This window comes from Rhea americana, unplaced genomic scaffold, assembly GCF_003343005.1.
Source record: "Rhea americana isolate MKP2758 unplaced genomic scaffold, rheAme1 scaffold_0, whole genome shotgun sequence".
NCBI classification, from domain to species: domain Eukaryota; kingdom Metazoa; phylum Chordata; class Aves; order Rheiformes; family Rheidae; genus Rhea; species Rhea americana.
This window is the reverse complement of record NW_028185037.1, coordinates 1,539,615-1,564,624: the sequence shown is the minus strand read 5'-3', so window position 1 is coordinate 1,564,624 and position 25,010 is coordinate 1,539,615. Positions and strand designations below refer to the sequence as shown.

General features: G+C 37.1%; 1 protein-coding gene across 3 annotated transcripts in view; it reads left to right on the top strand.

Moving 5' to 3' along the window:
* The window catches only part of CPQ (carboxypeptidase Q), a 160,118-nt gene that overhangs the window by 35,914 nt on the left and 99,194 nt on the right, over window positions 1–25,010 (top strand). For all 3 annotated transcript variants that reach the window (XM_085303062.1, XM_085302892.1, XM_085302976.1), the window contains one exon: window positions 22,552–22,759. In XM_085303062.1, coding sequence (XP_085159188.1) covers window positions 22,552–22,759 — 208 coding nt within the window. The remainder of the gene's footprint in view (window positions 1–22,551; window positions 22,760–25,010) is intronic.

Sequence of the window (25,010 nt, the reverse complement as noted above, 5' to 3'; positions counted from 1 at the left end):
GATGCGGTGACTTGTGTCTGTCAGTGTCTGGAGCACTGTTGTTAAAGTTGCATTGCCTTTTTGGTTGAGTGTTGGAAAATACGAAGTTGCTATGGGAGCGGCGTGTTGGAAGGGCAAGAGATGAAAGCTAGAGACAGTGAAAGACCTCTAAGTGTTTGAAGGAAAGTCTTACATTCTTCCAATTTGTATAACACTACTTTGTTAACCAGAATGTTTACTTTTTGAATTTGAGTGTTTATGTGTTCATATATATACGAACGAATGATAATAGGATTGTGGCAGCTTTCTAAAACATCCTGGAAATGTGTTAGTCTTTCTACTTCTGATCACGAAATCATAGAATCATAGAATAATTTATGGTGGAAGGGATCTCTGGAGGTCATGCTGCTCTATCCCACTTTCCTCAGGTGAATGAATGAAGAGTGGAACTTTACAGTTTTCCCTGAACTGTATCTTTTTTTTTCCCCCACACATTATGACTCCTTTTCAATGAGACTTATTGCCTATTCTGTTTGCAACAAATTGAATTAGCTAGAATAATGGGAGCCATTTTATGGTGTGATTTCTAGGTGATCTTGCAATATGAATAATACTGATAGGTTAAAAACAGGTACTTTCCAGTGTATTAACAGTTTAAAGTYGTTACAGCTGGTTGTTAAACCTTACTGACAAATTAGGATTGGTAAAATTCCAGCATGAATTAAATCAGTGTTCTCTTGCTGGCAGCATGCTGGCTGTTCCTTGTTCCAGAGATGGCAAGCAGTTGCTACGTTGTCAGGGGCAGAACTGTGGCTCTTGAAGGGAACCTTGAGAGACTGTGGGCAGCCTGCTTTGCTTTACAGTGCAGGGCTAAGGCTATGAAGTGAATGAAACAGCCTGGGGACTCAGGTATCCTAGTTTTGAATAAGGGAGAACATATTGCTGTGTTTATGTTACAGCTGTCTGGTGACAATAGAGGACTCTGAATTTCTGTTTAATGTCTGTGATTTGATTAGTTATCTAGGACAGAGATGGTAAGTGGATAGGAAATAAAATTACCAATAACATCTCCCTTTGCTGTAAAAGATGTGACGGTAGCTACACAAGGTCTGCAGTGTGGCAGTTCTCTCTCCTTAGGAGAGATCCTCAAATTGTCTCCAAGGTAGAAACCAATTATCATCTTGCTAAATATGGTTAAAAATTGTTGTTGCATTAAGGTAGCAATAACCTTGTTTTTTTGCTTCCTATTTGGAAGATGTTTATAACGTTTTATAGGTAAAAGRTATCCTTCAGCTGTTGATAAAAGTACATGCACCACAATATAAATATTACTGGACCATTTCAATCTAAAAGTACAAGAAACCCCTTCTGGTTTTTGGAAAGTACAGGGTAGATAAGTCATAACACTATGTCTTGCAGCATAACCCCTTTGAGAACACTACAAAGAGGCAAAGTTGAGTGTTTTTCAGGAATTCAAAAAGAAAGTTCCCCAAGATTCAAAGAGATAAATGCCAAGAGCATTTTTTTTTTTTTTTAATGCTTCAACACAACTTCTCCAATATATGAGTAGTCAACTGGGAACATGCTATTGTAAGGCCAAAACAGATAAAGAAGTACACTGGAGACTGTTAACAAGGGCACATACTCAGTCAAGTTCTCAAAATTTTGGGGCTGAATTCAGCATCTTGTATTTATCTGAAAGAAGCAATTTCCTTCGCTTYCTCTCCCCTTCTTTGGGCTACATGTGGCCAAGAACAATATCTGCTTGTGAAATTCTAGTAACTAATCCAAAGCTGAGTTTGGATGAATGCTGAATTCATGAGTGGCACTGTGCAGCTCAAGATTTACAGTAGAGGTAGACTCAGCCTCTTCTGGCTGTTCTACCGTGTTTTCTGAAATCTGGAATGATGTACTGTTTTTGGTAGCATTTCTTTTATTTCTATTTGTTTTTCTAGCATCTGGCCCTCAAAATGGATGCACTGACTTTGCAGTGTTTTCTGCTCTGGCTGTGATGTGAGTCCTGGGGACACCTTCCCTCCTGTCCTGCTCTTCCTTCCATTGTGAATCTCAGTGTGCCTGGTTTTTTGCTGGCATTTTAGGATTCTTTCTCCCTGTGACCTGTTGTTGCCCTGCTTGAAGGCAGCCAGTCGTGCACTCTGCCGCGTGCCTCGCTGTACAGGAAGAGCACTGTTGTGTTGATGTGAAGCTGGGCTTCATCTAGGGAGCYCTGCTGAGAGAACCCAGATAAAGACTTCAGTCCGGCCTGCTCGAGTGGCGCGGGTAGGGGCTCAGCGTCCACGCAGCTCTGCATGCGCACAGCCTCACTGAGCAGGCCCTGTAGGTGGGACAGTCACTTTGCAATAGAAAGCTGCCCCTAATATCCAGTAAATGGCCTGGACTACCAGATACTATTTTCTCCTGAAAAATTTAGACCTGCGTGTAAATTTCTAAAACTTAACCTACATTATAAAATAATTTCAGAAACTCTTCAGCCAACCATTTCATTTTTACTTGCTTCTTTCATTTGAAGTATTTAAAAAACAAAGTTTGTGCTGTAAACAAACAAAGCTATCGTAGCACAAAATAGGAGTTAGGTTTGTCATCACTTTTGCTTCAGTAACACTGTCTGTTATAGCATGGGACTTGTCATCCAAATCACTTTTCAAATAAGGAAATATTGGTTTTCCTTGGGCATTTGAATTTAACTAAGATTGTTCATTGCTTCTGGCACCTGTGGAGAGGAGGAGTGTAATTGTTTTATATATATATATAAAAAATGTAATGGGATTTTTATATAATTAGATTTGTAAATTTTTAACTTCACTTCCTACTGTTCCCGCAGTGCTCACAGCTCCCCTTTTTTGAGGTACATACAACATCCTGGTACCAACATCGTCTGCTGGGCTGCTGAAATGGCACTGGCCCACTGGCACAGCTGGCTACATACATCAGCCAGACTGGCCTCTCTATGGATGATGCACAGCTGGAGCGAACACTATACAAAACGTGTGCAGTCTTGGTCTATATGAGCTGTCAGTACCTGAGTCCTTTCTAAATTTAGTTCCTTTCTCCCAGTGCTGTGTCAGTTCAGGAATTTGCAGTTACTCTAGGCTTTGGCCTGTTAAACTAATGTGGTATTAAGCTACTTTCCTGCTGTTCTTTTCAGTTCTCTCAATTTTTCTTTGTTTCTAATGAAGCTAGCCATGGGCTCTCAAGTCTGACTTAAGGGGGTTATATTTTAATCCGTTTGTGAGCCTGCGTCCATGTCCCTTGATTAATGAAATAATATGTCTCTTGGAATTAGGGGAAAAATACATTGCTTGTCTGAACTTTTTCCTCTTTTAATTGTAAATATTTACAGTTTTCAAAACAAAAGTCCTTATGTAAGAACTGATTTTTTTCACCTGACTACTAATTAAACATCACTTTTACATAAAGCTGCAATTAAAGATTTATTATTTTACATGCAACAACAGTCTGAACACATGTTGGTGTATGGTTGAGGCATGGTAGGGGCATTTTGAGTGCATCTTCTGGGTTGGAATCCAGCTCTGGAGATCTGAGACTACTMCGTGATGTGAACCAAATCATGGGGCAGCTAGGGATTTGGGGARGTTCACTTCAAAAGCTCACTTTATTCAAACTAAAATGCTAACTCACACCTCATGAGACTTTTAAGAAACTTAAATCTTCAACATAATGCTTTAAAATGTTCATGATGTGATTTCTGTAGTGACTGGAGATGCATTTTCTCTGGTATGAAGATTCACTTCACAGGTACAGTTTGCAGTTGGTGAGGATGCTCTGTGGTCTCTTGATTAACAAATGATAATTCCAGGAGGGGGAACAGAGACAAAGCCAAGTCTTTCTGTSCGTCGGAGATGACAAACTTGTGGGTATTTATTGCGTGTGAAGCATGTCTCCTTGCTGCTGATACGTATGTAAAATCAGATATTATTGAAAACTTTTTGGTGGAACGGCTAAGTTAGATTTTCTTTCTGTCAAATAAAAGCACTGAGAAAGCACATTATTGTAAAGGGGAAAAGTTACTGAGTTAAGATTACAAAAACAGTATTTATCAAAGTATGACTGTGGCGTTTCTTTGAGTGTAAAAATAAACTATTATTATATTCCTTGAGTACAAAAATACTGTGTCTACTTTTTCTATTTCATGTGACAATGCAAACTTGGTATCTGGGATTTTCCTTGATGGCTCACAATGCTAGGGTCTTTGGATCTTGGTGCGTACTATTAAGCAATGCTACTATTTCTATTTTCTAGGGATCTAGCTGTTGCTGGATATTGAAAATAAAAAGTTTCCATATATTGCATGCAGAACTAATGCCTTCATTTATTCACTCAGGAAACCTTCATTGCTCTTGTAGTGACAGACTGCTGACTGTACTGTTGCCTAGTTGTGTTTTTAGGGTGTTTCTTTTCTCCCTTCCATGTGAGTTTTTATGCTCACTGGCTAAAGTGGTGGGATATGTATGTTGAAGACTTACTTTCCTTTAGTAAGGAGAATACAGTTCTGATCAAGGTAGTTTAGGATTGATCTCCAAGGCAACTGGAAAACTGATGAATCTGATTCTCAACTGTTTGATAGTGTGTGTAGTTATTTCCCTACTGCAGACTGTTATAAGAATTGTCTTGTTCTGAGTAGACATCTTCTCTCCATTTTGTGTAAATGTAAGGAAAAAAGGCAGCAGAAAACTGGGCTTGATTAACTTATAAAGGAATAACAGTAATTTTGTGGCAGGGATGAAGAAATCGGGAAGCAACACTTTTTACTCATTGAATTAGTATAGGAACAAAAATTGTTCGTAGGAAACATTTCAATGAGAAGTTGTCCTAAGGCAATATCCTGTGGCAATAGGATGAAAATGCATAGTTTTTTATTCTACTAAGGATCCATGAAACAAAGAGAAGCCATGTTTGTGATATAACAAGGAGAAATGAGAACACACCGTTTTTCGTAAATCTCTGGTGAGTTTGTGAAAGATTCTAGTTACACTTGGTAGTACTATGTATGTTATCTTTCTTTCCCTTAGGCAACTGTTGATGTTGGGATTTATTTTCTTGCCCTCCACTTAGGGGCTTTCCTTCCAGGATGTCAATCTATGTTGTTTAATGATTTATTAATCTTACTTTGCTCACTAAGTTCCCTTAAGGCCGAAATGCTGGACTGCATTCTGCAGTGCAGTCTTTATGCTCACTTTTGGGCAGATCCTGGCTGTCAGCAAGATAACTTACATGTCCTTAGTCTGCCAGCCCTTTAGGAGTTGATCATATTGTATACCGGTTGGTTGCTATTYGGACAGTGATTAGAAAGCCAAATTKCAGGTAACTTCATATTGATGAGAAATGAGGTTCTTTAAGTCCAAATCTTTGTTTGGCTTTGGCCAAATATATTTGCTCTTTTCCCCCCTCTTTTAACAGTATGACTTTGTTTTTTCCAGTAGGCAGGGTTTGAAGTGGCATATGAAACTTTTGAGTAGTTTCATACGTTCAGGATATTTGTTTTCGTATTTGTTYGGGGGGCAGGTTTAGCTCAGTTGGTTAGAGCACRGTGCTGCTAATGCCAAGGTCATGGGTTTAATCCCCATATGGGCTGTGCTGAGGGTTGGACTAGATGATCTCCAGAGGGCCCTTCCAACCTTACCATTCTATGATTCTATGGTTATGGGAGTYGGTAAAATCTTGACATGACTGACAAGGGTTCTCTCTACTCCCCCTTATTTTGGGCTCCTCCTGTTCAGGGATMCGTTCTTGTAATAGGGAAGAATTTCATCTGTCCAGTATCCAGTAATATAATCACCRTCCTTCTACTTTGGCAGAGGTAGGTAAGAGGCTAGTAAAATCTGTTTGARTATGTATCTGTTATCCAGAAATATGCTGTGAGGGTAATGGTCCTTTTGGAGTCCTAGTTTCCTCACCAATAGTATCACGAGGCAAACCTTTATTAATTTACTACTCAAGTTCTTTCTTTTCATTTGGCCCACGTACCCTCCTAACACTGTTGGCTGCTAATTGATGGTTATTTGGCCACCCATATCATGAGCACCATGTGTTAACTCTGATTTATTCAGGTACAATGGACACCCACTAATTGGATTTGATAATATTCTAGGATTAGTAAGATTTAAAGGAACAGGTTTTTTCTGCCTTTGAATTACTGGTTCCTGTATATAAGGATGCTGAGTTTATGAATCTGCCAAATCTTGGGTTTATTATACTGAACAGTTAAAAATGTAACTGCTGTGAGTTAAACACAGGAAATTTTAGCAGTTTTCTGTGATTTCCTGTTACTTTAACCCTCGTCAGCTGTGGTGTCTTTCTGTGCTGTCGGACCGTTCTGGGTAAATACGAGTATCTGTGCCTAAGAAAACACTATTAGCAAGTTTAGGACCACCCAGTATGACCATAGTATCTTTATCCATCAGTTGCAAGTCCTGTTTTACTGTTCTTGCATTATTCAGTTGTCTTTCTGGATTAAACTGGCAGTAAGTATCTCAGCAGGATGTGAAGATTGTAAATTCAGAGGATAAAAAATAAAAACTGAAAAAATACAATTAAAGATTCCAAAAGGGGATGTGAGCAATACTGTACTAACAAATTGTTGTCACAAGGGGTGTATTTCTTTTCAACTGCTTATCAGCTTTGAGAAGCATGTGAAGTGGACCCTAATTCTGCATGTTTTTTCTGTGTACGTGCAGCGTCGAGGACTTTATCTGGAGTGGTTATCTCCAAAGCACATGAGCACATGGCTCTGGACAACTGAAGGAGATTAAGTAGTACCGGAATTGTTGTACCAGAATGGTACAGAATTGGTGTTTGGAGTATCCTAACCTAATACCTCATTTTTTATTATTATTATTTTTTTAAAGTAATCAGAGTAAAGCCTGTGTTTGTTGGTGTGTTCTAGGGTTAACTCTGCTAATCCCCAGAACCACTGTAACTCACTTTTTGATTTTTGTGCAGGTAATACTGAAACAGTTCGTATAGAGGTCTACATTATAGATTTGCCTGTATAGCCAGTTGTACTCTTTTTATGTCTTATAATTGGTACATATGAACAATTAGTACTTTTCTGTTCAGTATGGTTTCCTCTGCCTGTACTAAAGATAATTTTTCTAAATCTGTTTTGTGTTGTTCTGGATCTGATGATGTTACAGATCAGTTTTATCAAGTATGCTTTAAAGTTTTATTCATGAAACATCCTGTGTGTGCTATAATGCATCTGAAGTAATCTGCTCAAAGTTTACTGATGATTTCCAAAAAGTGAAACAAACTTATTTAGGGTCTATGGCTGGATTTGCATATTTCAAAATCTGATGCATACAACAAAATGTTTTGATGTGTAACCTTTTACTTATGTCATATAAACAAATAAACRAATATAGGTGCCATTTGTTGAATGCACTTCACACGATAGTCAACTGTTAAAATCCACGATCTCACTAGTTTATGTACCASGCATGGATAGAATTTGGAAATACTAATTCCTCATTGTATTTTGCCTTGTTTGCTCAAACATATGAGCAAATGTGAATTGTTTGCTCAGATGTATCATGATTTGCCTTTGCTAGAGTTCTTGTATTGTTTTCCAGGGGGATAGATCTCAGGTCTCTGTTTTTACTGTTTCTTCCACTTCCTACAGTCTTGCTTGTGGGTTATCCATATGGTAGGATATTTCTGTGTTATTTTATTAAAAGCTGTTTTCACATAGGATTGTCTTACTCTGGTATTTTATTAGCTCTAATATAATTTGTCAGGCATTTCAGTGTGATCAAATGGACAAGAGACAAATTTCGACTTAAAATTCTAAAAAGTCAGAAGCAATTATTCCATGGTTGTTGTTTAAAATTTTCTAAATTTAGCCTGATATTTATTTGATAGTAATAATGGGCTCTTCCTTGGAAAAGTAATGTTTTGTGCCTCATACGTGTAACTATTTCAATTACTCTAATCCTTTTCTCTGGCCCTTTTTTTTTTTCCCTCGTGTTTGTTGTCCCCTTCAGATCAAATCAGTCACCTGAGCCTCTCTCTCATTGTGTCCATCTTGTTGCATCAACTGCTAATTCCTTGGTCTTGCCTTCAGGGTAAAGCTAAATGGTGAAGATCCTTCTCCATCTGGTTTATTAAATGAGAGGTGCCAACTCCTGCCTCTGCCCTGCCTGTGATGCCAGCTTTGATTACTTGCATGTTGTCTTCTCCTTTAGGCACCTTGTATTCCTCTCGTGCTGTTTCTATGTATACAAGGATGGTGCAAACCTAAAGCTGAAACTTGTTCTCTTCCAGTGATCCTATTTAACACTGACCTTTGGTACAATATTTATAGATCATTCCCATATGTCACTGGCTAGGTAGGTGATGATGTGTGGCTTCTGTTAGCTGTTTGATCGTTATCTTGCTTTCCTAGTCACTCACAGCAGTATTTCTGCATTGACTGTCTAACACGAATATTGCAAATAAGCTGAAACAGAGAAGTGTCATTTTTGGTATGGTTCCTTTCGTTGTTKTTATGTGGGGTAGAGCTTTGACTACAACTCCTGCATAGCTGTTTGTTACTGAATTTCTAATCCACTGTGATCACAAAAGGAGAACACTTGTAGATTTTTATGGCATGTTGTTTCTAAGAATAGGAAACAGAAAGGAGCCATGAGGTTTCTGATGGATGATTTTCATTTGGATTTCATCACATTCATTTGCAGGTGCCAGTGAAGCACACAGACTATGCCTCTACAAGAGATACTGGAACTGAGTCTGTACTGTTTAGCGTAAGCAAATCCAGATCAATTCCAGACCCTTGTGCTTAGGGCAACAAAGGAGATACTTGGGTCAGCTGGGGAAGAATGATCATGTGGATTAAAACTAGGGGCTCTGAAGTTACATTCATCACTCTGCAATTGTGTCCCTGAAGGAACTCGAATAGCTCACTGTAATTTCTCTCTTTCCCTGTTTGCTAACAGAGGTATTGTGTTGGAATGTTAATTTAGTGTAATATTTGTATGTTGCTTGCTGTAAAGAACACATAATTAAAAGTAGGCTTTTCTAAACTGTGATTAGGCAGCAAATAGAGATTCAGCAATAATTTCCATGTACCAGAAGGAACAACTGTATTATTTCATAACAGTGGGTGGGCACTGCTGGTAAATAATCCATCACATGATCATGTTTTTATTATAAAATGCACTATGTGTGATTGTTAATCTCTGCTGGATTGGAATTCAAGGATGATTTAATAAAGATCTGTCAGAAGGATACATGGCAGCAGGTGAACAGAGAACAATATGAGTCATTACTCTGGTATATTTTATGTTCAAATGGAAGCCTTTTAAAGCAACTGGTTGATTGTAAGCAAGAGGAAAAAATGTTTTAATTTCTCTTTGGCTATTGAGTTCGACAGAGTACAAATTTACCGTGAAAGACTTGAAGCTGCTGGAAACAGTATGAAAGAGCTGGCATTTCATAAAAGCACAAGATTTGKTCTTAGGAACAACTCTTTATCTTTGAGAAGAGCACGTGAAATCTAGAACCTAGGTCCTGAGAGTCAGATCTGATTTTGTCAAAAGTCTGGTTTGGAAAGAGAGAGCTCACAGGAGCAAGGAAAGGGAGGCTTTAGTTGTTCTTCTATCATCTGTGTATTGCCTTTTCAGTGAGTAGATTGTGGCTGGTATAGAAATTTCTTTGGGGAGAGTCTGTCTGTCTGTGTCTCCCTGTCTCTCCCTGCAGTCTCCAAAGAAGAAAACAACTTCTAGGGCTCCCACATTCGGACTCTGTGTGCAGAGAGCCAGAGAGAATTTCAAGGGACGAGGCAGCTTGAGTATACAGTTTATATRTCCAGAAAGGGTGTTAGAGGGATGTAAGGTGTGCTAATAGTCCAAAGAGCTTGAGCTCAGATTTGATTCAGTTGCAGATAGCACCTGGAGATCAATATCCGAGTTTGCTGTGTTCCCCTGAGAGCCCACCCAAGATTGTAACTTCACAAAACAATTTTTCTTCCTTCCTTACTCACTTTATAATGCTGAAAATCTGGGAAAACAGAAATTGTATTATGCAGCATCTGAGAGAATGYTGATGTTTCAGGCTTGCTTGAAGTGTGATGTGAGTAGACATACCTATGAGAATACGTAGCAGAGCTACTTGGGATAGTGAGTACAGTTGCAATTTATGATTTTAGAAGCATGACTGTTTTTCAGTGCCTAAAATTAGGTTTCAGGCTGTAAATGTTTGTATGATACTTCTTAGTAACTCTCAGTGATAGATTCCTTTAACCCTTTCACATGTAGAGCACTACCTATTTATTAGAGCAATACCTCAAATATTTCTGTGTTACTCAGTGCAATAATTTAAGAGTTAGTGAAGATTGGCAGAACACAGGCAAATGAGAAAGGATGGCAAGGAAGCAGAAAACACTTGCAAACAGTGAGAGAGACTTTCAGGTAGTGCTTGTCCTGGAGTTTGTCCTTGCCATTTGTTCATCCCCATAAAACATATGAATTGAAACAGCTAGTGTAATTAGTCATATGTTTAATACGTAATTAAAAATTAAAAAAGAACAGTTTGAAATGCTTAGATCAGTATCAACTCATCATGCTTAGCTGTATACAGGACTTGTTACATAAAATGTGGATGTTGCTCTTAAGTGGGTCTAGCAGAATAATGAAAATCTAATGGCTTTTCAAAGCAGTCAGTTCAGCTTGGTATGCTTTGACAATTGTTGAATATTAGAGAAAGCATTTGTGATACTTGAAGGAGTGTGTTCTTGGTTAAGAAATTCTTAATGCAAGTATGCTTGTTTTTCCACCTTCATCTCTGTTCTTCAGAAAGATGTTACAGGGTTAGCAGGGAGTGGAGCAGAGCTGGAAGGGTTTGGAACCAGTTGGGCTGCCAGGGCTWCAAAAGGTTGCTCCCAGATGATCAGTCTCCCCCAGAATATTTCAGTGTTGACAAATCAGGAAGTTCCAAGGAAAAAGACATTTTATCACAGTTTTTGCAACCGGTCCACTCAGTGGTTTGAAAGCTCTGGTTTTGAAGTGACAGGAAAAAGTGACAGGGTGTGACCTGCAATTTCCCGTGGGTTACATCAGCTATCAACTATTTAGTTCACGTGAACAGTTCAGTGGTTAAGCCATTGGCTTGAGTACTGTCCTTTTAAACTAGGAGTTTTGTTAATGGATGGCCACCTAATACTGGTATATCAGTATATGGGCTGCATCACAAGATTTGTCTGCAGTTCAGTGAATCTTTGTGTTCTCACAGATGAAGCTATTAAATCCCCACTTTGGGGATTGGGTACAAAGGTCTTGCAAACTGCAAGTGATCTTTGGGCTGCACTTAGAAAACAACTGCTTTACACTACATGATGAATACTTGTAAACTACATGTATTTAAAGTTAACTCTGTAGAATTCAGTATTTGCTTACAGACAAGCTAGAATTGAAACAAATATTATTTTAAGTGAATAATTTAGGTAATGCTACTATGCTTATGCATAAGGCGTAGTACAGATTATTTTGCAGAAACAAGTTTTTGCTTGAGAGCTGAAAYTGAATTCTATGAGTATTAGCTTGCAAAACACAACTGTACTTCTAAAATTATATGCTACGCTTCCTTTTAAATAGATACCTTTTTAACAGATTTTCTATTTATATTACTCATGAAGCTCTGTATGTAGTCTGTGTTAAGATTAGTCATCAACGGTCAGTTATTTTTTTTTCATAGTGGCCTTATTTCTTTAGGGGTACAAATCATCCCTATTTAGCATTTGAATATTGAGAAGAAAATTCCCACTTTATTCTGTTACTGTCTTGCAGAGTTGCACTAGGCAGGCTTCAGTGTTTTCTTACCTTGAATTTTAAGGCATTACTCCATTTTTTGGTGTTTGCACAAGTGTATAAATGCAAGTGGCTTGCTGCATGTTCTCCTTCATGGATGTTGTCTGAGTGGAAGAGCAACATCATGACAGACAAGTCGAGAGGAAGCGGAGAAGTCCATAGTCCCTTAGACAGCCCTGTTGTGCTGGAGCTACCAGAAGTGAGCCAGGAAAGCTGCATCATTCCCAGATCTGTCACTCGTAGAGCAGTTTAGAGTCTCTTGGCATCCTTAAATCCAGTTCACCTTTTCTACCACTGTAAGTTTTGTGATATGAGTGGTTGTGTATCTCTTGGTTAAAGTCCAAAAGCATGGTGTGTGTTTAAATTTACTTGCAGACTACAAATGCTGTGATCATTGTTGGACCTTCTGACAAAAACCTCCAGCCTGCTGCCTTTTTATTACACAACATTCTCTTCAGCTACATGGAAAGAAGTGGAAAGAAAATTACRTTGTTTCAGGCAGTCTCTCTTCCAACAGAGACTATCCTAGGCATTCTTAATAGATATTAAAGAAATGCAAAAAATGTAAGAGCAGGATTAAGACTTAACTTTTTTTCTCCTCTTCAGCACATAGTGAAGTAATCAACCTTTCTCCTGGATTAAAAAGGAAGAGAACAAATCTTCAAATAATGAACAAAATAATGTGAATATATAGTGTTTACCAAAAAGTTTGATAAACTTGATATCTAGAAGAAAAACAGTATGAGACAAAGTGTTGCCATTTGACAGCAATTCTTATTCTTTTGAGGAAGGAAAATAGCCTGAGTTCTCAAGACCTAAACATTTTTATTGGGAAACTCCAACATTCTTTTCATCAAAGCAACTGCTGTGTGCTGAGTGTTTTCATGTGCACGCTTGAAAAACAGCAGCGCAAGAAGATCCTGAGAATTCAGGAGGCTGTTTAACCTGAAGAAGAGAGTGCTCAGAGAAGATCTTAGCAATGTTTATAAATATCTGATGGAAGGGGGTCAAGAGGACAGGGACAGACTCTTCTCAGTGGTATCTGATGAGAGGATGAAAGGTGATGAGCACAAACTAAAACACAGGAAAATTCGCTTGAACACAAGTGGACTGATTCTTTACTGTGAGTATGATTGAACCCTGGCGCGGATTGCCCAGAGAGGTGGTGGAGTCACCATAGGTGGAGATCTTCAGAACCCAACTGGACACAGTGCTGGGCAACCTGCTCTGGATGACTCTGCTTGTGCAGAGGAGTTGGACCAAATGATTCCAGAGTTCCCTTCCAACCTCAACCATTCTGTGATTCTTGTGTTTCTGTGAATTGATGAAGTCATTCTCCTGATTACATTTTGTACTGGAAAAACTCTTTTTGCTTGACATTCTTCATTTGCCCAACACTGATTACAAGGAGGCACAATACTAACTGCAGGGAGAGGAGCTGTTCAGATGAAATATGTAGTTCCTGGGAGATTTTTTGTTTAATCTGATTTAGATTATGAAGTCTTCAGGAGAATCTACTATAGTCAACAAATCAACAAATACAACTGGGGAAAGGACAGTCATGCTTAACATGACATTGTGCCATACTGCCCAATATTTATTCTTAATATTGAGAAATTAATGTAATATTTTAATAAGCTTCGGTTTGTTGCCAAAAGGTACRTTTCCATTTACACTGGATTTCAAGTTTGAGACTCTGAAGAAGTGTTTATCTGTAACTTTAGAGTAATAGCTAGACTTACCTGAGTTTTGAAAATAAAAACTTATCCCTTTATTGGATAATGATTTTCTCAAATCAGTGTAATACAATGTTAGATGAAGTATCCTTACCACTTAAACAGTTAGATTTCATTCTACAWTGTATGAATGGTGTTGTATAGTATGTGAACTACAGAGGCAAATACAGTAATCAAGTCATGTTAAAACAGTTCCTTTCATGTGGCACTACTAAAATCTCTTATTTGAGGGGAAAAATTAGTGGTACCCCATCTGTATTATTTTAAGTAAGATACTTTTTGTTCTCATGCCCTGTATTTTTTTTTATTTTTBTACTTGAATAGARGAGGTTTTCAGTTTTATTCCTTGTTACATCAAAAATAAGTTTAATGTTTTATAGAAAAGAAATATGTGGAGGTAAGAGAAACGTTTATGTAGTGAAGATGTTTTCATGTTTCTTTACTGTGAGGGATCTTGCTCAGATGAATGTCTTGCAGTAGCTCTTGGTCTGCTCACKACTTGAGACAGGATGTGATCAGGTCCTTTACTGTTTCTTCTCATATCCCTTCAAGTAATCAATTTTTAAAGCCTTTTTTTTTTCTTCCATTGAAGTAAATAAAAGGTTTGCCACTGATTTTCAGTAGAGGCAGAGTTATACCCATAAACAGCAGAAAAGATCACTAGATTTCTCTGTTTCATCTCTTACTCTGTTTCACTGCTGGGGTTTGCTTCCATGTCTRTGATGATAATACCTAAGATATTCTACTGTCTAGTGTTTTAAAGACTCTTCTGTTATGTAGTCTAAATGGTTGCCTTTTGCGCTAAGATGGTGTTCTTTCTCCTGCTCTCTTCGGAGACTTGTTTCCCCTCTGTCATTCGTATTCTTACCATGGGGGTTTTCTAGACTGCTCTTGTATTCCTGTTGACTCATAAGCCTWACTTTTTAAACTATGAAAATGTATTTCCCCAGGGCTTTGTTTGCATTGCAGCATTAAGCTGTTGCAGACAAAAAGCTATTCCTAAATACGTKTCTGTTTAAGATGGGTTTGTATTTCAGTTTTCTCTGGAGGACAGTGCCCAGAGAGTACTATCCTGACTGRTGTGCAGCGTGAAGTGGAATAGGAGGAAGAAAAGCTCCATCCGTATCCTCTTGTGTGAGTTTGAAGCTTTCCCGTGACTGCTTTTAGACCTTACTCTCMCCTATTTACCTTTGCAATTACCTGATTAAAAGGAGCAAGTTTTACAGAAGATAACACTAATGTCCCCCTTCCCTACCCTATTCCTTCAGCTCGCTGAAAGCTGTGGCTGTAGGTTGCTCTTTGCCATCTTTCGAAACGAGAAAGAAYGTCCCCTTAGTCTCCCGAAATACTTGGTTTCCACACCAGAGGAAGCTCAGATTTCTAGTGTAACATAATGTATATGCTTTGTTATGGGAAATCTTGACCTTCCCTGTTCCTGTGGTCTTGTATAGGTTGCAATGAAGTAGAGAGTTGGAAGCGCTACTATGGTAATACATCCTGCCCTAAGGATGCCTCTTCGCACCTGTTTATGCCTGATATTTTTAATTTGATTTACACTATTAATAATAATGAACTTCATTAAATGGAAGTGGTATGAAGGCAAGATCTAGAAACCTTTTAGTTGCTTACATAGTGTTAGCCTCGTGACGCCTTTTTGTCTGATTCTGTTTTCCAAATACAGAGCATGTTTTTGTTTGGATCTATTTATATCCTTCCTGTAGGTATAAGACTTAAAATCTGTTAATAATGAGATTTTTTTTAATCTGTCCTATGTGCTCACTAGTCTCTAGTGATTGTGGGGTCACTGAAGGTATAAATATGAATTCTACTCAAGGCTGAGAAGCCAAGAGTTCAACAGAAAAGCAAAAAAGAAACCCTGTGAAGCCAGAAGCCTCGCAGCTGCTGACAATTAGGATCGTCTTTGGCGTTCCCTCTGACAAGATACCTACGGTGCCGTGCAGCAGGCAGCTATGTTCCCGCAAGGCAGGCGTAGAAACTTGGGAGGAGGAAAGCTGGTTGTTCATGTAGAACACAAGAAAGCCAAACAGGTGTATGACTTAAATGGCTCCCTCAAGGTACTGTCAGCTGCTGGAGAATCAGCCGGATGTTTGTAAGACGGAGAGAGTTTCTTTTTCAGTTGGAGAGCAGCTGATACAAAGCTCCATGTTGTGCAGAAGTTTGGAGTGAATTGTGCAGATTTTCCACTTTCCCAGCAGTCTTACAGAATCAGGATTGAATTCATTGGATTTGCTTCATTTGATCATTTTAACATTAACAATTGTTTTTTGCTTCTTGTTTGGCAAACCATATCTAATTGATGCTATTTTTTWAAAAAAWTCTGTGGTTGTCATAGAATTCCTTTGGTGAATTTGGCACTGCATATTATAATGAAATACAAATATGTGTGTGTTAATTGCATTCTGTAGTCTAGCACATAGATAATTATGTCAGAGCTATTGTGCTTGTTTGGCAGAGCCTAATTTTAATAAGTGCCTAGCATTGATTAAATGCAGTTTTCCAAATGTTAATGTAAATGGAATCCATATTATAACAAAGTCATGCTGTACTGTTTTTCAAAGGGAATTTTGCTCAGTAATGCCAGTGACATCTAGAATCTCTCTTACATTTTGTTACGCTGTGGCATATACTACATCAATTAAACGTTACTACAAAAATAATCCTGAAGAGATTGTATAATCTAGACTGCAAATAATCTATCCTTGATAGGAGACAGTTACATTATCTCCGTAGTTATACAAAATTCCTATTTTGTCAACAAAGAATCTGTTGACAGCTCATTGTAGGGAAGTRCTACATGCCAATGATCCGAAGAACAACCATAGCAGATTTGAAGAATATACAGATCAGATTTGTTGATTGAACTTGGTTTTTATTGACTTTGTTTTAKAAAAAGTTATATTTTTTGCTCTTTAGTTTCTTGTATTTTCTGTACATATTCATATTTTGTTCTAAATTTTGCACCCTTGCTATCATTTCAGCTTATACAAACTAACAAATCAAATCCTACAAAACCAACATAAAAAGCAAATCAAGAAAGGGGATCTTGGGATGAATGATGACAGAAACACAAAATTAGGCTAAATTTATTTATTTTACATTTTTTCCAGGTGGTTTTAAATGGTGGAAAAAACTAATTAATGTGATGAATAGTCTTGTTTTTATTTTTAAAGATCTAATTCTTTTGAAAAGAACAACAATAATCTTGACATTTTGACTAGTTCTGTTACATTTTAGGCCATTTTGGCCAGGTAATGACAAGAATTTTGAAAGCATGTGCCCAGTCTCTGAATGTGCACAAGGATGAATTCTGTTTTGTAAGGACTTTGCTCTTTGTGTCACTTATGGTGCTGGAAAATGGAATGCAGTTTAGCTTCTTTGTGGGCTCTTTTTTCCCAAAAGATCGTTCATGTAGGAAAAGTGTTCTTCTTTTGTATCTTACACATGATGTGTTGTTCCTGGCTTGGTTAGAATTAACTTTTAATAGCAGCATTCACTGTAAGAGCAGCAGCAGGCCTAGCAGTTGATTTATGGATTATTGTCACTATGTGTCTTCTGCTCTTTCTAGCCCTTGCCGTGCTGCTGTTGATGAAGAGAAAGATACTGAAGCAAGGCAATCATGATTGACTACTTCCCATAGCAAAACACGAGATCGAGGCATACTGTTTGCTTTCTTTTCTGCTATGGGATATTTCACCATACCTTTAAAATGTAAAGCTTTGCGTGTGMGAGGATGTTCTGTAGTATGTAGATTATACAGGTGAATAATGCAGAACTGCAAGTAAGAGAAGGATGTGGTCCTGTTCCTGAGAGGTAATGYCATGATGTATATACAGATATAGCTAGTGATTAAAGTAGTCATAGATCTGTTCAGGAATGTATTTTATGATTTAACTCACTAGTAATAAAATAGCTGACCTCAAATGAATGCTTAATTTATATGAGGTTGATATGCTGAATCTGATATGGGTCCTGCAGAAAGCATGTGTGTGTAATTGGAGCCTCACAATATGTTAGAATGACAGGGTAAACTGAAGGTACTCAGCCCTAGTTTTGTGTTTCTCAACCCTAGATTGCTTTACTTTACAGTGTTAGTGCTTATGTTGGAGTTCTTGTCGTGTCATGCTTACTTTCCTCTTTYGGAGATTGTTCTCTTAGTCTGAGGCCTCGTCTTGAGATGGGTTGACTATCGCAGCATCCAGTTGAGCTTGAAGCAGTGGTTCSTACACAGTTTATTTGTCCTTGGGCATTTTAGCTTATCTTAGAGATAAGAATTGGTAATCAAGGAACAAAGTAATGAAGCATGCAAAGTCAGCTACCACAGTAAACATAGTTAGGACTGACCTGACACCAGCATCAYATCTTTATATTTATTGCTTTTAGTTTGTATACGCTTGACTATTTTACTCAGAAGTTAAATGAATTAAATAGAAGCCTCTTGACTCTTTTATTGTTCCTTTCCACTCTTCTGTAAGATGTAAGACATGTCGACATCTTACTGGTCATTTGACATGCACTTCTGACAGAGAATGCTTTATTTTTTGGAGTCTTTTCTTTCCTGTTTTTATTCATAATGTGATAATTCTCTTRCATACATTTCAATATGTAAAATTTAAGTGTTTATTAAAAATGAAATGCAGAAACTGTATTTATCCAAATTCTGTCAGCTGTTGAGCAGGAAAGTTAAGACTGAATGATGATGACTTTTTATTACCATTATAGGCTTATAAAGGATGAATGAAGCTAAATGCATTCAATTTTTAAAAATATTTTAAATATGCAGATGAGGTGACCCAGTACATGTGATGTGTGAAGAGCAGAACAGATGCTTTTGTAAACTAGCAAACAACAAAAAAAATAGTAAAACTATAGTATTTAAGTATGGGTATGTTAAATATTAAGTRAGGTAGTTGTCCTTAAAGTCTTGCAAAAATGCATCCACGCTTTACTGGATTACAGCATTTTCAGAGGCAGYGTGTGTCTGAAGCATCACAGTCTGACATCATTCCCAGTTATGGTAGGAAACAGTAAAGGTGCACTTTGCTTGCCCTGGAAGTGCAAATGCTGCAAAGATTAGTGCTGAATCTGAATCAAGTTTGTTCTGTAATCTCCTTTCCCAGATGGTTTTCTATGGTGTTTTTCTTTCTCTTCTTTTTTTAAGTGGCAAGAAATGGTAAGTCTAAGTCTATTTTTTAATACAATTTTTTTTTTTAGAAAAAATATCCACAAAGTCGTGTTTGTTCAGATGAAAACAAACTTCTTCATCCACCAGTTCCAAGCTTCTCTTTCCTGAAGCACTTTCTCTTTACTCCATTTTGAGCTAAATTTAGGAATACTTCTCTCCATCTYCATTTGCTATACATGGAGTCTGCTAAATTTTTTTGTGTGTTTTCTTTAGTCAAGTCTTGCTCAGGTCTTACAGCAGCAACCTTTGCAGTTTTCAGTTATCTCTGTATAMAAAGGGCTTGATAATTTAGTATTTATATATTTGAGTATACTCTTTTACACTTTAAGTAGTTTATTATGTAGACATAGTTAATCCATGAGGTGTTTTGCATGCATTTTGAGTATTACCAGGTCTATTCCAAGGTGTTTAATGTCAGACATAAATATTCTCTAGTATCGGAATCTCGTAGCATTAAGAATATACAGTACTGTGATACTGCCTTGTACCTTTATATTAGTGAGAGTCTTTAGAGTAACCAGCGTTTGGACAGTTATTTATTCCCTTCAGATCCTGGTATTGTCTGAATGGTTGTTGGCTCTGCCTGCCTGTGGCAAAATGCCTTAACTTGGGTGGTTGGGTTTGCCATAGCAATGTCAGCAAAATGCTAGTTTGAGCATAAAAATACAGCCTGTTAACTGACTTCAAAGTTCAGTTTTTGTGCTAGTTGGGGTTAACTCTATACCTGCAATTGCTCGGTCACTGCAGGTGTGTTAGCATGCACATATGTTGTCAGAAGGTTTATTCACAGTTGTGTTTTAACTTCAGGATTAAGCATCCTGAAGAAATGTAATTACTACTTAAATTGGAGAAGCAAATACAGTTTTAGGAGTTTCTTTTGTTAAGCATCTGGGAAATAACAAGAGGAATGAAATCACTATAGGGGTGATAAAACTTGAATTACTGCCGTTCAGTGTGCCTGGCATGTTAGCACTAAGTGATCTTGCCAGAAGACAAGGTGACTGAATTCATTAAAATGAAAAAAAAAAAAAGTCTGTTTCTGGTTAGTTGCTGTAATGTAGGTTTTCTGGAACATTAATACATGAAGTTGTCGTATTTTTTTTTTCCTGAGGCGTTTATGTTGTTTTTTGGAAAGTCTGCTGATCAACATGCTGGATATATCACCAAACACTCAAAGAATATTAAACATTTGCAGCAAACTGTTRTAGTTTGAAAATAGAAGGGAGTTTATTTACAGAGACAAAGGAAAAAGAAAAAAATATGTAAGATCTGAAGGTTGCAAGTCTACATGAGTTTATTCTGCCCAGCAAGGACTGTGAGGCAGAGAGATTCTGACTGCTGGCATGTTTGTCGTGCAGGACGGGATAACTCCGTTATTTCAAAAATGAGCCACTGATCATCTAATCCGCAGAAGCTTGTGAGGCACGAACGAGCCTTCCTGTGAGGTTCAGCAGTAAACAAGTGGGAGCAGTAACTGCTTAAGCTGTTGCCACCTAATAAACAGATCTGTCTGCACTCTGAAGCAGCTTCCATAAAAMCTCTGTAACTGACTTTTAGTATTTTCTTTTTAAATGAATGTTTCTTACGTATCCGTTCTGCTTGTTATGTTGTTGATTACCATTTGTCTCGTTACTGTTGAGATGAGGATTGGTTGTTTTATAGAAGTAGAATTGAATGATCTCTCCCATTTTATCTAATCTGTATCCCTGGAAAGAGGATTTCTCCCCTCCTCCTCAACACATGCCCTCTAGGAATATTGTAAATGTGTTTTTCTGGTATAGAAGACACAAAAAGCATATTTTTGGATTTTTGTTTACTGTCAGTAGCAGTCTCTTATTTTTACACAAGTAGGCTCATAGATGAATTCATGAATTCATGTATTGTTCCAGGTATAAAGAGTATTAAAATTGAAAGGGTGATCCATTATAGAAATAATTGTGAAAATAGTATACAGGTAATGTAAAGAATATCCATGAGCTGTCTTGAAAGCTTCAACTCCAGCCTTTCTTCATAGAGTAATAAGTCTGTAAAAATATGACCTAGCTTTAGAGATTTTCTCTGGAAATTTCACTGACAGTCTTTTTTTCTGGTAACTGAGACAAACAGCATATTCATAAGAGGACTGAGGAAGTCTCAATATGAGTGAATATTTTATGTATATTGGAAATGCCTCTCTTGAGTAGTTACTTTGAAATATGAGAATTACAAAGTWGAACTGAAACAATAGGGAAGAAATAAGGGGGCAGATATAAAATTTCAGCTTACAGTTTTACTGCAGGGAATGAGTAGTACTGAGGAGCTGCTCGTTCATAATTTTACCTTAATATTTCAACGTGCAATTCTAAGCTTATTTATGATTTAAGAATTTTAGTTGTATGCCAGTCAATTTCCCGGGTATCAAAATGATTCGCAAATGTTCATTGAATCTGTCCTCATCACAGTCTGTGAAACAAATTCCTACTTTACAAGTGGAAAATGAAGACAATGAGTGATTTAGTATCAGGAGTGTTTGCAAATTCTGGTATATATTTAGATCCTTATTTCTTATTTTTTCACCTATCCCCCCCCCCCCCGATATATCTGGACTTATATATAACTTCAGTTTAGAAGTATTAGCTTAAGCTGTAACTTAACTGTAGTGCTCAGCAATTCTGCAAATCTATTCCAAAGAGCTAAACCAAGGCACCTAGAAAATGAGAAATAATGACTAAAAGGGCAAATATACTGTTAAGGAACTTGTCCCTTAATTTTTAAGAACCCTGTGATGTCAAATGTAGAATCCAATACATCAGGAAGTTATTTTGTTCTCATGTTGAAGAGACACAATTTTAGAGGGAATCAAAATTTTTGTCTCATTCACTGCATACCTTCATGAGTTCTGGAAAATGCGGGAATTAGTCTACCACTGTACAGCAGTGGATTATATTTGGAGAATGTCGCTCCTGCTAAAATAATGAAACAACCATCCTTTAGAACATACAATCTTCTCAAACAGCAAATGGATCTGATATCATTTGATAAAGAATATACTCTTGATTGTCTCTGTTACTCCCTGAGAGCTTCTACTGAAAAATCTCCCTTGTAGTTCTTCCTTTCTTCTACTTCTGTTCTGAGTGACGTTACCAGTAAAAAACTGAAGTGGAACAAAATGTGGCAAAATGATGATTAGTCTAGAATTTACTGTTTTTTTTTTTTTAATCATCTCTCATCTGCACATGGTGGTTGAAGTCTTATGTGTGTTAAGAAAGAAGAAACGTACATTTTATTCATGGTCGTGTTTTCCTATTTTTTCTGAAGTCTCTCATACTGGCACTCTTCAAAATAAATGTGTTTTTGTTGTCTGGGCTGCCATTGAAATAGATGAAGTAATGAATTTTAATTTCATTACTTGTCACTTTTTTTTTTAATGGGACAAGGGGAAAGAAAACAGTTTTTATAAACTGTTGACTTATTGAGTGTCCATTATTTTTCTTCCTGATAGAGTAGCGAAGGAAGTAAGATATCAGAAGATTGACTATTATAATGTAAAAGCATAAYGATGACCTAAATAGTACTGAAGCAGAATAACTTTCCAAATGTACAAAATGTGTGGTAGTCAAATATGCTGATTAGTATAAAAAYAGTTGGAAGGTGTTCTGTTGAAAATCTCTTTAAATAGCAGTGAATGTGTTCCTTCTGGCAGTCTGCCAGCGATGGTAATGATGGTGTACTGCTTAATAAGTCTGTGATGATTGTATTAACTTAAGGAGCTAAACTGTTAACACTTAGGTTTTATTATTCTTTTTTTTTACAGCCCACATACTGGGTGGCAGAATTACCAGCCAGGTGTACCCCAGATTCCTACAGCATGCATCTCCGTGGAAGATGCTGAAATGATGTCACGAATGTCATTGCGGGGCACAAAGATTGTCGTGTACCTCAAGATGAATGCCAAGACCTATCCGGATTCTAGTTCCTTTAACACTGTGGCAGAGATAGTTGGAAGCAAGTACCCAGAGCAGGTGAGTGAGAATATACAAAGTCAAAATTACTTTACTCTTAAAAAATGCAAAACAAATCCAAAGAACATCCTTTCCTAAGAAATCCCTCATGTCTAACCTTTAGTCACCTTTTCTTATACATTCCAGACATTTTGGCTTTTCATTCTTTTTCAGGTAGCAGATTTGAAACCGTCAGGCTCAGTCTTGATGTACTGGCACATGTTTTACAAAACCAAAAGAATTACTATGTTCTAAGAACAGGAAATTGAGCTAAATTGTATATACAATTTAACCTCCTCCTTTTTATTTCCCTGACTTAAAGCTCATGTTAAATAGCACCATCTGCACAGGTTTGCAAAGGAGCACATATGTAAACAGAGGTAAAATCCTAGCACTACAACAAATACAATTATTAAATAACAGCTGTTGGGTTATAGTTGCTACAATGATTTGTGCTCGTAGGTTGCGTATTGTTGTGTTAATAATCTGYGAGTAGTTTCTTGATCAGCCTAAGTCAGATTCTGCTGTTTAGAAAAAAATTGTTTGTCTGAGTTTTCCCTCAAGTGTGAAAGTGAATACAGGCTGTCAACTTAATTTTTGAATGCTTTTTCGTGCAGAGATTACTGCAGCGATATATCATCTATGCTAAAAAGTAGCTGCAAATTTTGTTTGAACACTAATTGATCCAAATTGATGGTTTCCATTTTAAGATTCTTTTTCTGCTTTCTCTTTTCTTCCAACTTCTCAATCTAAAATCAGATGAATCAAATTTGTGGTGCTGGAGGATTTGTGCCTAGTAAAAGGTCTTTTATGTCTGCTTGCAACACAGAATGGATTTTCTGGCTGTWCAGTTTATCATGAAAATGCTGATGCAACCCCAATTACAGCAGCAACAGAATTTGCTGCTAAAGTACATCTACTGAGCCATGATTTTTTTTTAAACATTATAGTTTCTTAACTTCAATGGAAAATGTGAATGATTATCTCTGTCCTTTAAATAAGGAGTAACTCTTAATGATTTTATCTGTTCTGAGATCGAAGTTTTGTAGCTTTGATTTCTAATGTTCTGAAATCCTGAGTTTTGGTATGAATATACAGTTCCAGAAGCTTGACCACTAGGCAGGAAAAAAGTAATGACCATTGTTGTTGATTGGTTTATATGCCATCAGYTGTGAATTTAGCTTCAGGAAATGCATCTTTACTGATTTAAAGGCAATGCCCTGATTTCTTAATTAGGGTGCAGCTAACTTAATTCTGTGTCATCTGAATGTTTAGCAATGCTTCTAATGAGCTAATAAGCTATCTTTCCTAAATCGTTTGGTATATTTCAAAATTACGTTATTTCCACTCAGATTATAAAATATCCAAATGTAACCTTCAGGGGTGCTTTAAGATGCGTGCATGTACTTTGTTTTCTCTTTGCTATCCTGCTCTTTTTTTCAGAAACAAAGTGCCTTGGGATCTCCTCATTTCTTGCACTGAGAAACTCAGTTTTTTGAAAGACTGAGTAGACTTATTCACAAGCCCCCTGCTGATGTTAATGGGAGTGGTAGCATACACACTTTGAAAATGTAACCAAGAAACAGAAAAATAAAACAAGTGAATGTTTAGGTTTTTTAGTGCTCAGTTCCTCCTGGAACTTTAGTGGATGCTAATTTGACTTTGTTACTGTGGTAAAAATTGGAACCATTGAACTATTTAGGCAGTAAAATACAATGCAGACCTAAACTCCTACAATGCCTTTTAGACCAAACTGTTTTGAAATGTGTTACAAATCCAGTGGAATAGAAAGGTGCTCTTTTCACTAGCCAAAATTTCGATTTAAGATTTGAATTCAGACAAAAGCAAATCTGGATCTCTGAACTCTGAGTGAGAAATCAGCAGTGGGTAGTATAGCTATTGCAAAGGTCTAAAAGGAATACAATTTGAAATTAGGCTGGCACCCATGAAATGTAACTGGTAGCAGATATTGAAGCAAGCTAAAAAATTTAAAGTTAATTGCATGAAGGTCTCTGTAGAATACTGAGGAAGTCTGAAGAGAATGAATCTAGGTTTAGATGCAATTGTATGTTAGGAATGTTGGTATTTGTCTATATATTGACTAGAATTTTATATAATGCTTGATTTGTAGTTAATTCCTTGCTTCCTTTTCTGAGATTTTAGCGAATTTGTTAAAAATAATCACCAAGAAATCATGAATTTTTCAGACAAATATTTGTTACAGMAATGTTAAATGTTATTATTAAAATATATAAAAGAGGAACATTTTTAA